This window comes from Lepidochelys olivacea (genome assembly GCF_965140295.1).
Source record: "Lepidochelys olivacea isolate rLepOli2 genome assembly, chromosome: 16".
NCBI classification, from domain to species: Eukaryota; Metazoa; Chordata; order Testudines; family Cheloniidae; genus Lepidochelys; species Lepidochelys olivacea.
Genome location: NC_140426.1, coordinates 9,166,329 through 9,181,893, shown reverse-complemented (window position 1 = coordinate 9,181,893; position 15,565 = coordinate 9,166,329). Strand labels below are relative to the sequence as shown.

General features: G+C 45.3%; 1 protein-coding gene across 11 annotated transcripts in view; it reads right to left on the bottom strand.

The window, feature by feature from the left end:
* EHMT1 (euchromatic histone lysine methyltransferase 1) overlaps window positions 1-15,565 on the bottom strand; it is a 168,455-nt gene that overhangs the window by 10,813 nt on the left and 142,077 nt on the right. For all 11 annotated transcript variants that reach the window (XM_084649797.1, XM_084649795.1, XM_084649796.1 and 8 more), the window contains 4 exons: window positions 15,120-15,197; window positions 13,854-13,969; window positions 11,332-11,418; window positions 6,011-6,089 (listed from right to left, as the gene is read on the bottom strand). In XM_084649797.1, the coding sequence (XP_084505923.1) occupies window positions 6,011-6,089; window positions 11,332-11,418; window positions 13,854-13,969; window positions 15,120-15,197 (360 nt within the window). The remainder of the gene's footprint in view (window positions 1-6,010; window positions 6,090-11,331; window positions 11,419-13,853; window positions 13,970-15,119; window positions 15,198-15,565) is intronic.

The following is a 15,565-nucleotide window of genomic DNA, read 5'->3' as shown; positions in this document are numbered from 1 at the left end:
CTGGCTGGGTGGGGCTTAGCGGCCTCTTCTTTCATAGATTTCAAGGCCAGAAGCATCCACTGCAATCATCTTGTCTGACCCCTGTACAACACGGGCCATAGAACTTCCCCAAGAATAATTCCTAGCGCATGTGTTTTAGAAAAAAATCCAATCTTGATTTAAAAACTGTCAGTGTGGGAGAATCCACCATGACCCTTGGCAAATTGTTCCAATGAGTAATTACTCTCACTGGTAAAAATTTCCACTTTATTTCCTGTTTGAATTTGTCTAGCTTCAACTTCCAGCCATTGGATCATGTTATATCGTTCTCTGTTAGATTGTTATCATTAAGTATTTGTTCCCCATCCACATACTTACCGACTGTAATCAAGTCACCCCTGAACGTTCTCTTTGTTAAGCTAAGTACATTGAGCTCCTTGAGCTATTACTATGGTTTCTAATCCTTTAATCATTCTCCTGGCTCTCCTCTGGACCCTCTCCAATTTATCAACATCCTTCCTGAATTGTAGACCCCAGAACTGGACATGGTATTTCAGCAGCAGTCACAGCAGTGCCAAATACAGAGGTAAAATAACCTCTCTGTTCCTACTCACGAGGTCTCCTGTTTATGCATCCCAGGATTGCATCGGTGTTTTTGGCCACAGCATCACACTAGGAGCTCATGTTCAGCTGAGTATCCACCACAACCCCCAAATCTTTTTCAGAGTCACTGCTTCCCAAGATAGAGTCCCCCATCCTGTAAGAATGGCCGACGTTCTTTGTTCCGAGATGGATACATTTAAATTTAGCCATATTAAACTGCTATATTTTTTGCTTGCACCCAGCTTACCAAGCAATCCAGATTGCTCTGCATTAGTGGCCTGTGCTTTTCATTATTTAGCACTCCCTCAATTTGTGTGGCATCTGCAAACTTTATCCATCATCATTGTGTGTTTTCTTCCAGGTCATTGATAAAAATGTTAAATAGCCAAGAACCAAACCCCACAGGACCCCCCCTAGAAACACACCTGCTCCATGATGATTCCCTATTTACAATTACAACCATTAGCCAGCTTTTAATCCATTTAACAGGTGCCATGTTAATTATATATTGTTCTAGATTTTTAGATCAAAATATCATGCAGTACCAAGTCAAACGCTTTATAGGAGTCTAAGTATACTACATCAACACTATTACCTTTATCAACTGAACTTGTGATCTCATAAAAAAAAAAGAAATCAAGTTAGTCTGACAGCATCTATTTCCATAAACCCGTGTTTAGTGGTATTACAGTACTCTCTTTTCATTCTTTATTAATTGAGTCTCATATCAGACTCTCCATTATCTAGCCCAGGCTCAATGTCAGGCTAATAATGAAGGTTAAGATTTTATCAAGGTTATTTTTAGTAAAAGTCAGGGGCAGGTCACAGGCAATGAACAAAAATTCACAGAAGCCTGTGACCTGTCCCTGACTTTTACTAAAAAGAGAGGTGATAAAATGGCCCTGAGGAGGGGAGGAGATCCCAAGCATGGCTGCAGGAGGGGAAGGGGGCGGGGTCCAGCTGAGAGCTGTGGGGGCCCCCCACCGCCTGCCATGGCCCAGAACGCCACAGCCCCCGCCAGTGAACAGCTCCAGCCCCGCTGCCATGGGGTGAAGCAAAAAAACGTCATGGATGTCTCTTGAACTCACAGAATCCATGACTTCTGGGACATAATCTTAGCCCTACTTATAATTACCTGGGCCATCCCATTTCCCCTTTTTAAATATTGGCACAATATTAGCTTTCTTCCAGTCTTCTGGGACTTCCCCAGCGTTCAAGACTTATAGAAAATCAACATTAACAGTCCAGCAAGCTCCTCCACCAAGTCTTTTAAAACTCTTGGTTGCATGTTTTCTGGACCTTCTGACTTAGAAGTGTCTAACTTTAGTAATTGCTGTTTAACATCCTCCTGAGATACTAGTGTAATGAAAAATGTGTTATCGTAGGACTACATCATCTGTTTTCCCCCCAAACACAGAAGAGAAATATTTATGGAGCACTTTTGCCTTTTCTGCATTATTATTGCTAATTCTATTATTTCCATCTAGTAATGGGCCAATACCATTGTCAGGATTCTTTTTGTTCCTAATGTACTTAAAAAACTCCTTATTGTCCTTAACTCTGCTTGCCATAGATTTCTCCTTGTGTCTCCTTTGCTTCCTTTATTGATTTTCTACAATTCCTAGTTCCGATTTATATTCATCACTATCAACTTCCTTTATCTTCCATTTGTTATATTTAAAAATATATATTTTTATAGCTGCCTTCACTTTCTCTCTAAACCAGGTCTTTTCTTTAACCAATACAGCCTTCTTCCTCAATTGTGGCTTTTTGGGCATACAGTGAAGTGTTCTTATACAATTCTCAATGACCATTCAACATTTTTCTGATTAAATTCTTCCTCACAGCTAATTTGGCTCATAAACTGGTTTCAATTTTGTGAAACTGGCCCTTTTAAAGTACCAAGCATAAATATATATCACTGGTCTGGATTTTATTCTGGTTGCACGTTATGAATGTGATCAAGTCATGATCACTCGTACCTAAGCTAGCATTAATTTTTCGTTCAGCGATCAGTTCCTCTCCATCTGTCAAGACAAGGTCTAATATAGAATTCCCTTGCGTTAGTTTCAACAATTTTTGAGTTAGGACATTGTCACCTACAATATTTAGAAATTCCAAGGATGTTTTAGAACTGCCAGCATGAACCCTCCAGCATCTGTCACTCAAGTTGAAGTTCCCCGATGATCACACAGCTTTTCCTTTCCTATAAATTATAGATAGGTGCATAAGGAGCTGGTCTTCCTGTTCCCGAGTGTGATTCAGTCTGTAGCAGACACCAACTAATGCCCCATCTTGTGCTTTACCTGTTAGGACACTGATCCACAAGCATTCCAGATCATTTTCTTCTGAGTTATCAGTGATTGAAAACAGGTAATGCCGTTTTTTACATATTTTCCAATCACTCAGCATATAGCAGGGCCTTGCCTTCTGTTTCCTGCCTTCACATGACTGCATTCTGCTCTCCTCTGTCTGGTTTTGGCTGACAGGTTTCTTTCTCTGATTGATTATTCCCATTTGGGGGCTGTTATTCCACAGATCATAAGGTGAAATCCCATACAATTCCACTCCACTGACACTCCTGAAGAGACAGCTCCACCCTGCTCCTCCCAGTTAGTAACTCAACACTAGCTTTCCGAAAACGGGACTACATGTGGCTGCCAAAAGGCTCAATCTACGATTAATCCACAGATTCTCCATCAAAGCTCCCAATGGCTACCTGAACGGAAAGGAAGGTGGTCCTGTCGTTAGTGATCTAGCCCACAAATTGGTTTGGTTCAAATCCCAGAAACGCCACAGACTTCCTGCGTGATCCTGGGCAAGTCGCTTGTCCCCATTTTACAGCTGGGGAACTGAGGCACAGAGAGGATAACAGCACTTCCCTACCTCTCAGGGTTGTTGTGAGGATAAAGGTGTTAAAGACTGCGAGGTGCTCAGATACCATGGTAATAAGAACCTAAGGTAACAAGCCTTCAACCTTTATTCATCTTTGATACTCCATTTGCTGAACAGCCATGGTTGGGAGTGCAAGTGGGCCACTCCAGAGCTGTGTGCTCAGCACTCTGCACTTCTCCAGAAAGACCCAGATTTGATTCCCAGGTACGATCTCTCATTCCAAGAGCTGGCAGAGGCTAGAATTACTTTGGGGGGAGCCTGCTCGGCCCCTGCCCCTGGTGTTATCGAGGGCTTTGCATTGCTCTACAAGTACTGCACGACACAGAAGTAGCCTCAAGGGGCTCTGGATGGACTCCTGAGCAGCTTTCCCAGTCCCTGGGAAGCAGTAAGGGGGAGGCAAGAGGAGCACCCCAAAGAGAAGATCCCCTCTACTGCAGGATTTTCTGCATTCCAGCCTCAGGCAGAGCCAGAAATGCTGAGCAGTGCTTTCACCATTCCCCACTGGCTAGTCAGCCCAACGAAGCTGTGCCCAGATTCCAGCAAGGGCAGAACATGCCAGAGCTGGTTCCTCATGGGAAGGGGACGATTGGCACACGCTACATTAGGAATGGTCTGTACTAGCAGCTGGATAAATACTGTGATCACTCCAGAGACAAAATCTTCCGATATAAGCGGTTACATGGTCTTGGCCTGCTAGCTTCAGTGACCTTACAGTCACGTCTGTATGTAAGAGCTCTGCCAAGGCAAATATTTGGGATGCTCCCAAGTTTATGCATAAATCTTTCAGGCCTTCTCTACGAGAGAATTAAATTGGGCAGCACTGGTGTAAAGCTATGGACACTAGGAGGGCTTTATCAGCATAGGGGATACCAGTATGCTATACCAGCAAAGGACTCCTGGCACAGATGCAGCTAGACCGGCAAAGCCGTGCTTTGTCCCACAAGCAAAACAAGCTGTGCCGGTAAAAGCAGGCTTGCCAGTAGAACTACATCTCCACTGGGCTTCTGCTTGCACAGCGATGTCGGTCAGGAATCACACCTCTGCACAGCTTTGACGACAGCAGTCTGTAGCGCAGGTCTGGCCTGAGTGCCAATGGCATGGCATGCCCACACTAGCTATGATGTTTCAAGTGCATCTCTGCACTGTTCAGTGTTAGTGCAGTTATACTGGCCACTGAGCACCTTTATTCCAGAGTTCCTAACACAGCTTCCTGAAGCAATGGCTCCTGGGAGATTCTGAAAGGCCAACTGGGAGCCCAGGAGAACAGTGGGAGAAGAGGTCAGACTCCCATAATACCATGAGAAATTAGCATAATTTCCCTTTACGGAACTCCCGGCAATTCCCTGGTGCCAGCATCGTTTCTTAGTTATTTACCCAAAAGGGAAGCCAGGATGAATGATGGGTTTCTGATCTATCGCTTACCAATCTGCCTATTGCCTACAGTGTATTTTCAATCCTAGGCCCCGTCAGCCTCATTAGCAGAGCATGCTGAAGAAACACAGGACAGATGTGGGTTGGCAGCCATGTTGAAATGCCTCAATCTAGGCTGATGGAGAGCAGGCGCAATGTGGAGATGATGGAGTCTTTGGAGGAGGAGGAGGATGCAGGATGTTGCCTACTAGCTAACCCTTGGATGAACAGATTGACCCTGGGCATTTAGTGACGTTTACCAGAGAGGTTGGTCCTTCTACTTTTCTGATTTCAGAGCATCGGCTACAAGACTCCTCACTGGATCCTTCTTTAGTGGTTGGAGAGGCCCCTCCCCTTCTTAAAGACAAAGCCTCTTTTCACATCTCTAACCACCAAACCAATATGGAAGCAGGTTTGCAGCTCCCCACAGAAAGTTCCCCCCATTCTCCTGCAGTCACCAGCATCACCTTGCTGCACGTTTGCTCTTGCCAAGGAGAGTTTCACATAAAGCTTTCACTCAGACTTTTAAAAGTGAGTTTAAAGCCCCTGAGAAAGCAACGAGCTAATGGCTCGAGGGACACCAGTCCTTCTCGGACCAGAAGCAGCACACCCAGCAGCGCAAGCTTCCCCGTACTGCCCTGCCAGGGTACCAGAAGTCGAACCTGAAAGGTCCTTTACTGGTGAACTGGTATTTCAGTCTATCAGCTCATTAATTGGTGATCTCTTTAATAAGGCTGCCAACATGGGTGCTGGTTAGTACGAGCTGGGAGGGTGGGCTTTGCTACAGAGGTACTTGGACATTAGAAATCAGACTGAGACAACCAATTTAATTCACACAGCCATCAGATGGGACTAACTTGCAATGACTATCGACCTGAGCTGCATTCAAACTGCTGACCTAACTCAGTCAGGCTTTGTACCCTATTACCAATCCCCTGAGCCATGCAGTCCACACTTTACTTAGCTGTGAATAGATTTCGGTTACCGTGAGGTGAGAAGTGCTTTTCCTCTCCCAAGCTCTCTCACTGCTCTGCCCATCAAGATGGGGACACATTTTCTTATAGCTCTTTAGAGTAGCAAACGCTGGCTTTTGTTTTGCCAGGGAGTTCCTTGAACATCCTACCTTGTTGTCAAGGTCAAAGAGGTAGGAGTCCTCTTCACGTACGTCTGCCTCTGAATCGGAAATCAGCTCTCCGACGTACCTGATGGATGAATGGGAAATGCAGCAATGAGATGCTTGTGCAGATGCTAGCTTGGATTTTAACACCTTGCCTCTCGTGTACAAAGTAAAGAGTGAAAGTGACAAATCAGCTAGTGTCAATCAGCATAGGTTCATCAAAGCCAGTGGAGGGATGCTGATTGACACTAGCTGAGAATTTGACCTCACATCTTTAAAATAAAAAACAAAATTCCTTTACTCAAGTTACTGCTAATACTTTTGAACATTAAATGTGAATTTTAAAAAAGGATATACTTTTCCCCATCCAAGCTGTTTCCTTTTGCAGTTCTCTCAGCTGTCCAGTAACAACAGACTAGTTAGTTTCGCTTTTGTTTAGCGTCCACTGACTTTCTGGTTCTCATGTCCAATATTGCAACACTTGGGTTGCACACACTGTAAGAGGATGTTTACATACCAATGCAAAACTGTTTGCTTTGGAATGTGCAAATCAGGAGTATGACTTTATCTGAGTCCTAACACTCGTAACAGCACTTTCAGCTTCCACGCACTTTCCCAACATTAACTATGTGCATCTACCCTTGTGATGTTAGTATCTGACCCGAGGGCCTTGGAGATGAAAGCTTGAAACATTAACCCTGAGAACAGCCAAACATTCCATAATAGAAAGGGCGTTCAGATGCAGTTCCTGACCTCGAGCAGTCTAGCACAGAATTGCTATATCAGGCTAGGATGCCGACTGCATGTGGAATCCTATCATCTTGCCTTCAGTGCATCTTGGTATCTATTAACCACTCCTGTGTGGCTGCAGCATTACTGGAAACCACAAAATCATTAGTAACCTAGAGCAATAGGGGATTATGGATGGAGCAAAACTGCTTTAGTGTCACACAGTAGCCAAAACGGAAGGCAGCTCAAAAGCAGCTGAAAAATGGCACATGGAAAAGCATTTTATTTTGTGACACTCCTTTTGATAAGCAATTCTGAGACCAAAACATTAGTTAAAACGGAAGTTGAGATGTAGCTTTTATGTTCCTTTAGGGCCCAATTCTGCAACCCCTCTTCGCTTTCAGCAGTACTTACTCATGCAAATAGTCCAACTGATTTCCCAGATCAGAAGTCAGTGGAAAGACTCGCATGAGTTAACTCTGTTATTCAGTAGCACTTACCTATCTATCTATATCTTAAGGGCTTATATGGTGTCAGTCACTTAGGTATCTGAGCACATTCCATATAAAAATCAACAGCAAAGTCAAGACCTGATGGAGTCTCTGGCTCTTCTCCCTTTTTGGGGTAAAAATTCTGCTTGGCACAGGTTGTTTCTATGGAGGGATGGGGGTCAAATCACAAAACATATGAGGTATGGAAATGGAATCACCAGCCCCTTTAGCTCTGTCCCTGTGTCCCACCAACCTGAACAACCTCTCTAAAAGCTATTATAACCACATGTGAACATTCTGAAATTAACAGAGACATTATTGGCAAGGAAACAATACGCTGCAGATTCAAATCAATTCTCCCTGGACAGCTAGTTGCACATGGAGCTGGTAACATGAGCACCTGTTTCAGAGAAAGAGTGATTCTGGCATTGTGGAGCCATCTTTGAAGAGTGGGCATGGGTTAACTGACTGTATGTATGTGGAGGGGCCTATGACCTACATTCCACTAGGCAGAATATAGTTCCAAGGACCAACATATAACGTAGACATGGCAGCAGGGACCGGAGGTTTCTGTAGTGGAGACGTATGTAGCAACCGTTCTCAGCCTGTGGTCTATGGTGCAATTGCTGGTAACTGGGGAAGAGCTGGCTTGTCCAGCTCTTCTTGTTTCCAGCTGCCAAACTGCATTTGAAGACAGCTAAATGCTTCCCATGCAAACCATTGCTGTGTTTTGCCAGGAGGATGTTTTGCAATCAAGGTAGCTTGAGTGATCGTAAACGGGAGGTGGAAGACCATGAGTTAAAATCTGGTCCAGACTATTGAGGAGAAGGGATCTGTGAATTCTAGGTGTATAAGAAGGGCATTTTGCACAGCAAGGACTTGTCTGCATGGGGAACAGACTGAAATAGCTATCGAAGACTAACCGATTCCACAACAGCTATTCCAGATGAGAGAGCTCCCTGTGTGTCCACTCTACTCTGGAATAAAAGTAATTTCTATTCCAGAATAATTACTCTGCTCTGAAAGCACACTAACTATGCTGGAATAGTGATTTTTACCCTGGAACAGAATGTCCACAAGGAGAGCTATTCTGAAGTAGCTATTGTGGAATAGGTTATTCTGCAACAGCTACTCCAGTCAATTTCCCCCTGTAGACAAACCTTAAGGTGTGTGAACACTGGGGTTTCTTTCCTTATGGAAACAAGGTGAGGGAGGCGCAATTCCATGCACTGCATATAGACGGTTAAAGGTAATAAGCTTAGTGTGGCTGGCTCACCAAAGGAGGGTGAGCTGAAGACTGACCTATGGTTATATTGGTGGCACGTAGTGCAGGCATGTTACGTATTCATTCAGAGTTGGTTAGTATGTGGTTCTTTTTTGTAATGGAAAAGAGTTACAGTGTGACAGGTGAAAGGGTGCCATGAGTCGTGGATAGGGATAAGATGACCTAAAGTGGCTTGTGGTATCTTCACTCAACTCTGCAGTCCCAGAAATGTTACATGTGTGATCATTTTTATTACACCTTTACCTTAATTTTAAATTTCCTGGCATTCATGCCTTCTCCTGTTTAAAATTATACTTCTCTAATCAGCTATTCCTCAAATAACTTGTGCATTTACTCTAGTGTAGTGAGGCAGAGTGGCTTCCCTCCAGTGCAGAGGGATTAACTTCCCTTGGGTGGCACAGCTAATCCCCTCACAGCCCCCTCACAGGAAGTGTAGGGGCGGGTTAGGAAGTATAAAAGTAGGGCCCTGAGCTCAATTGTGCCAGACCATGGAAGGAGGCAGATGTCCCAAGCAGAGAGCCGAGCCCTCAGCAAGGTCCAGGACCAATCAACACACTGCCCGGAAGACCCCGGGGAGAGACTGGAGGGAGGGTCGCCCAACCGCGAACCAGAGCCCAGCAGTGATGGAGCGGCACCAGCAGAAACTGGTAGGAAACTGGAAGGAAAACAAGACTTTGGTCTCGTTGTGCTTCCGGGATGCGAGGTAGCAACCCCGTTTCCCTGCTCAGCCTGTAGTGGGATCACCTGCCACTGTCAGGGCTCTGGGCTGGGACGCAGTGGAGCAGGCTGTGCCTGGGTCCCCCATCCCACGTTATACTCTGCAAATGGCCAAATACAAAACTTTAGGCCAAGACACCTGAGCCAGTGACTGTGGGTCGCTCAGCCCATACCCCCAAAGGGGCCTGACCCCAAGACTATGCGGTTGTTGCCTGCCCCAGCCAGGAGGTTGCGGGCTATAGACAGCTTGCTTGTCCTGCCCAAAGGGCCAGAGCCCCAGACTGTGGTTGCCTGCACCAGCCAGGAGCCTGCGGGTCAAAGACTGTGTAGTTGCTCAGCCCAGAGGCAGAAGGCCTAAGCCCTAGACTTTGGCTATTTGCCCCAGCCAGGAGGATGAGGCCATAGACTGTTTCATTGCTCAGCTGCCAGACCATGAGATGCCAGCATCATAGACTAGTAGTGTGCACCCCAAACAGAGACTGGGGATCCCTGCCGACCGGCTGTGTGCAGCCAGAAGTCAGGACACGCTGATGAACTTTTGGCCCATCTACCGACACCCTGATGCCGCCTGGAGGGAGCACCCTGACCATGACAGGAAGGAACCCTATATCTGTATATTTGTGAAGAGTTGATGCTTTCCCCTCCTTCTTACTGGAACCAGTTGATCTCCTGGCACAAGTTTAGCTCTGGACTTCGAATGTTCCATCTGGGCAGAAAGCCCTGTTCTCCAGCCCAGCTGGAAGATGGATCTCAGGAACAACCCAGGCAGGGTTTGAAACATGAAAACACCCTCAAGGCCATTATAGCTTCTAATGAGCTTTTGCAGCAATGCAGGTGCAGGACAACTTTACCAAACTACTGCTGAATTTATTTATTTACATTTCTGCTACTATTCAGACTTTGCAGGCTCAGATTTCTCAGAGGTAATACCTTTAAAATTAATTCCCTGCCCCATCCCAAAAAGGCATCCATGACATACTGTTAAGAAACAGAGATCCTCCTTTCATGGGAAGAACAGGAGCCTGGCCTTGCTCAGAACAAAGCTGAATGGGTCATTTTCCAAAAATCACTATGAAGAATCACCACCACGCTAAAGCCTAATAAATCACTGGTTCAAACAGGAATGTATTTTTGGTAACCATACATAAATTATAGCAATCATTTTCTTTCTTAGGCCCTGATTCAGCCAAGCACGTCACGTGTTTAACTTTAAACATCCACTTAAGTGCCCTGCGGAGTCAGGGTCCAAACCAGAACTTCGGTACTGGAGAAAACCCTTAATTGTATCACACTGACTAGAGACTGGCCTACCCCAAAGCACGAGCTCCAGAGATATCGATGCACCTCTGACCCCCTCAGACTTTGGGATGTTCCAGATGTGAATTTTGCAGTTTGAGCCCATCTCCAATACAAATTAAATGGATTAATTCTACCACCGCCTTGCATTTCCCATATCACTGCTCGTTTGGGCTACACAATCAAAGCTTTCAGAGCTTAAACCAACGTCTCTCAGGCATATCTATCAATACAGCAGTCACTGTGACAAAGGCAAAAGCCCCGATTCAGGAAAGCATTCCTGTTCTGGACAGCACTTAAGCACATGTTTAAATCTCACTGCTGTCAAATGGATTTAAGCACATGCTTGTGTGCTTTGATGAATTAGGGCCATAATGTGGAATTTATGAGACTACTCTCATTCCAAGGTGACGCATGGAGGGTGACTAAGACAGGGTGGCTTATTGAACCGTAAACTCCAGCAGCATGGGGGAAAGCTTGAAGATACGCTCTAACTGCTTACGGAATGTCCACTTCGGGGATGGATCACTTGATGATTACCTGTTCTGTCCATTCCCTCTGAAGCACCTGCATTGGCCACTGTCGGAAGACAGGATACTGGGCTAGATGGACCTTTGGTCTGATCCAGTATGGCCGTTCTTATATACTTAGGCTAGATGGCTCTGTATGAAGCAATTTCTTTCTGCATGCACCTCTCCCTTCAATAAGGAGCATTCTAATTTGGGTGCATGACACCAATTGCCCAACACACCATCAGAATTCATGAGCTGATGCTTTCTTTGTGAGCTACTCTAAGCCGACGAACTTACTCGCACACGAACGTTCCCAAGGGGATGTCCTGCATCGACCGCACGCCCCAGCCCATCTTTTGCGTTCGATAAAGCTGCAATCGAACCCTGAAAGACAAGAAAAGGGGTCCCATTAATGGCATCAGATGAGGTGCTCTGCAGAAAGGCATCCGCTCTTTGGGGAGGGGAGCGTCACACAGAAATTGCAAATTTAATCAGAAAACATTAATTGCAAGAGACAATTTCTAATTTTGTCACCATGTGACCCCAGTTCCTTGCACCCCAGGATCTGCTCCCTCTGTTAATGTGAGAGGAAGGAAGGAAAACCAGGTGCAAACTGGCTGGTGGCACAGCAAGAGGGGGAAGCAGCGACTATGTGGCAGCTCTCCTTTATCCTCATCCTGCAGAACCCCCTTTATCACACTCCATGGGGAGTGGGCTTGATGCCTGGGGATGGGGGGCACTAGGGGACTCGGTGCTCTCCACAGTACTATCCCCCCTTAAACCTCTGGGGATTTACACATGGGATATAAACGTCAGCTACCAGCTTCTCTTCCCTCCTGCACGTCCCCCATCCGCACAATGGAAGAGGAGAAGTTTCAGGAGAAGTCGGCCGGAGCCCATGGTAGCGTGACTGTGGGAAGTGTGCTGCAAAGGAGGGGATGGAGCTGGAGCAGTACCAAGAACGCCCTGGATCACTACACAGATATTCCTTCCCTCTGCCGAGAGCTGGAAATTTGGCAGGTCCCACTCATTCCTACCTAAGCCACTAGCTGAAAGCTAGGAAGTAAACTCTGTAACTTGAAACTTGCTGGGTTTCCTGGCCCCTATATACAGCCTATACAACTAGACTCAGAAAAGACCTGTTAGGTCCTCTACTGCATTGCCCAGCCACTGCTGGAATATTTCATAGGACCATCTTATACTTAACATTCTCCAGGAATGCTGATCCTCTGCGGGAGCCTAAGGCCACTTGCACAGACTCCATTATTGGGGGGGGAAATCCTGATGCTCCCCTATTTTTTCCTTTTCTTAAATTCACCCCATTGCTTCTTTTGATATCCCCTTTACATTGCATTATATTAAATAATCCCTCTCCCTCCATGGCACTTCATACCCTTGGCAGACAGTACCAGGAGCACAACCCAAGGCAGATAGGCTTTCCTTGGCACTAGCAGCTTCAGAAAATGTGGTCACACCGTGCCTCAGGCCTGAGGAAGCTGCATTCTGTTTTGCCTCATTCATCACCAGTAAAACAGGCAGCTGAGTTTTGGATTCCGGACGCTGGGATGATGCAGGAAGCGCAGGGAATATCGCTTGCTTTTCAGACACCAGGCAGAGCTGGTAGGCCTGCCAGAGGGAAACATGCGCTCTGACATGTAACATTCATTTGGAGCAAATTTGATAAGGGAAACACTGAGAATGAAGAGGGAGCACCCAGGCATCATTACTAAGCAGCCTCTTTGCAGATCAAAAGCTAGGAGTTATCCCTGATTCCTCAAGGGACGAGGCCCACAGAGCTCTGGGAAATATCTGACCTTATCACAGGCTCCTCAGGGTCTTATCACTCAACTTCAGCATCAGCTTACAGAGCCACCCTGCCTCCCTTAGCAAGACTTTAACAAACAGGGCACAATAGTAACAAACCTATTTGCACAACTCCTAAACAAACAAACACGTTGTGCCGACCAGGAAAAAAAACGATAAAGCGCGGCCAAGAATTTCATCAGGAAAGTCTCCTGAGTGTTTTTTTTTCTTTAATAAATTTCAAATTTTCATCAAAATTTCAAAGTTAAAACACCCGCAATCAGTTCCTTACAAAATAAAACCAAACCAAATCACCGACAACATCAGTTTAACCTAGAGTCAGTTCTCTATAACATCCCTTCCCCCGTTTTAAAGGAGACCACCAACGTTACCAAATGGAGTCCATAAAGTTAAAGGCTTACTTCCATACTTCAGCAACACAATACAAATAGTGTGATTGACAGCACTGAAGTCAATGGGTGCTGAGCATCTCGGAAACAAATAGATCAGACCAGTTACACAGGAACTTTAGGAACCCAGGTCCATAAGCTTTGGCCTACACTTCTGATATAAACAGCTAACCTATAATTTTGATATAAATGGCTATGTTTCTTTCCTTATTATTATTCTATTTTCCCCAAAGACCTTACCCTGAAAGCCGCATCTGAACTGCCAGTGAAGCGACCACTTACTTAAAAAAAAAATAAAAAAAAACCAACAACAGAAGCAACTAATAAATTGTACGTTTGGGTTGACTAAAGAACACAGAGGGTCCAAGTGTCTAGGCCAGTGTCAAGGTGGTGTTCCCAGCTGATCTCACAACCCTGCTGTTGTTTCATGCTCACTAGCAGGAACCAGAGGCTTGGCTCTGGTTTACCTCTTTCGATGATGATATAGCTGCCCCATTTCTCCCTCATCTTTGGGAATCTTTCCTTTTACAGACAGACTAGAGTAGATAGGCAGGGAGCTTTATTCCTTTTAAAATAATGATCCAAATCAGGAGCCTTCTCTCTCACCTGAGCCCATTCTGCACTACCCGATTCCGGCAGTTTCGCCAACATGAGCAAGCGTGGTTACACTCAAAGATCAGAGGTGGCTCAGACATGTTGAATTCAGGCAGGAGTCGGCCATCCTGGAGAAGAGACATGAGATCAGGACTGGATTAATTGTGTATTCCTGTATTCTTTTGCAACTGGAAATAAAGCTGGAAAGTTCCAATCCAGAGCTGAATTTCCCCAAAGTTTAAACCAATCTAGAGCTCATACACTGGTTCCCATCCATCTTCTAGAGTTGACTCAGATGACAACATAGATCCCTATCCAAACTTCCCCAAAGTCTGAGGGAGCTCTGCACCATTATCAGAAACAGAGGACAGGCAATAAACAAAAAACAGTACTTTGCATGCAGTGCTATTCAGCTGCAGATCTCAAAGTGCTTTACAGAAGTGTGCATGCATCTTTAGCCACATTTTGCAACTGGGGAAGAGAGAGTCTGTGGTGCAGCCTGGACTAGAACCCAGGTCTCTGGACTCTGAGGCCAGCACTCGTGTCACTGGACCCCCTTTCTTCCCATAAGAAGCCCCTCTAAGTACCCTCCAGTTACATGGAGATGAGACGGTGGCAGATAGTGCACCACATTTAAGAAATTTGGACATAAATGCTCAAAGGATACAAGCAGTGAAGTCACCTCGGATTGTGAAGCCTGTTAAAGCTCAATTAAAATGGATACCTGGCAAAAGCCAGGAGATACCAAAATTCCCAAGGGAGAAGCCTGCAGAGATTCAGGGTACGTGTGATCTTAGTGGAACCTGCCCAAGGATTAACCTCCAAGCCTCCCTGGAGGATTTAAGCATATATACACAAAACACTAGAGAAGCCACCTAACAACCCTGTAATTAAACTGCCTCCACTCAGCCTTCACAGAAGGTGGATCACAGTAAATAAAGGAAAAATAAAACATCCCTAGTCCCTTCCCCTCATTTATAAATTACAGAAACACTTAAAGACCAAACAGCTCACACTATAGTCTTCCATGGGGCTTGCATCCTGGGCACGGATTGTAAAACACTGTGTATCACGTGGGTATAATTAATGGCTCCACTGGTATAGAAGTAACGCAAGTTTCAGATTTATTGCGTCTCTTGCCATGTACGCACTGAAGCCAAGATTACAGTCTTCAGTATTTTATATACTGGAATTTAGAAAATTTTAAGAAGTTTTTAAAATGAACGGTTATAATACGTGAATATCAGCCAAGCCAAACATGAAGTTCCAAGTCCTCACCTTGTCATACCAGCAGCGCATACTGAGTTGGCCACACATGCAGTTGCTGGAGGAGCAGTCATCGATGCACACACAGTACTGGAAGGGAGAAACAAGAGCAGATCCAATTCTCACACAGGTGCAACAGAAAGACCAAATTGGTTAAATGGGCTGTAAAGGAAACCGCTATCAACTTCACTATTGATATACCCCATCCTCTCCCAAAACACCAAGTATATGGGGGCCTCCCAAGTATTTAAAAAATAGGCACAATTCCCTCCCTCCCTCTCTCATCAGACAATAGCATGATCAGCTTCACTGCTTTCACAGGACTTTTTGTTTGCTCATTTTTGTGGGTGACATTACTGAGGGGAAGCTAGATCACAGAAAGGAATTTTGCAGTTAGTTCTGACAGGGGGTGATCCTGTGTCCATTCTTCTCTCGTGCAGGAGTGAATTCCAGTGTAG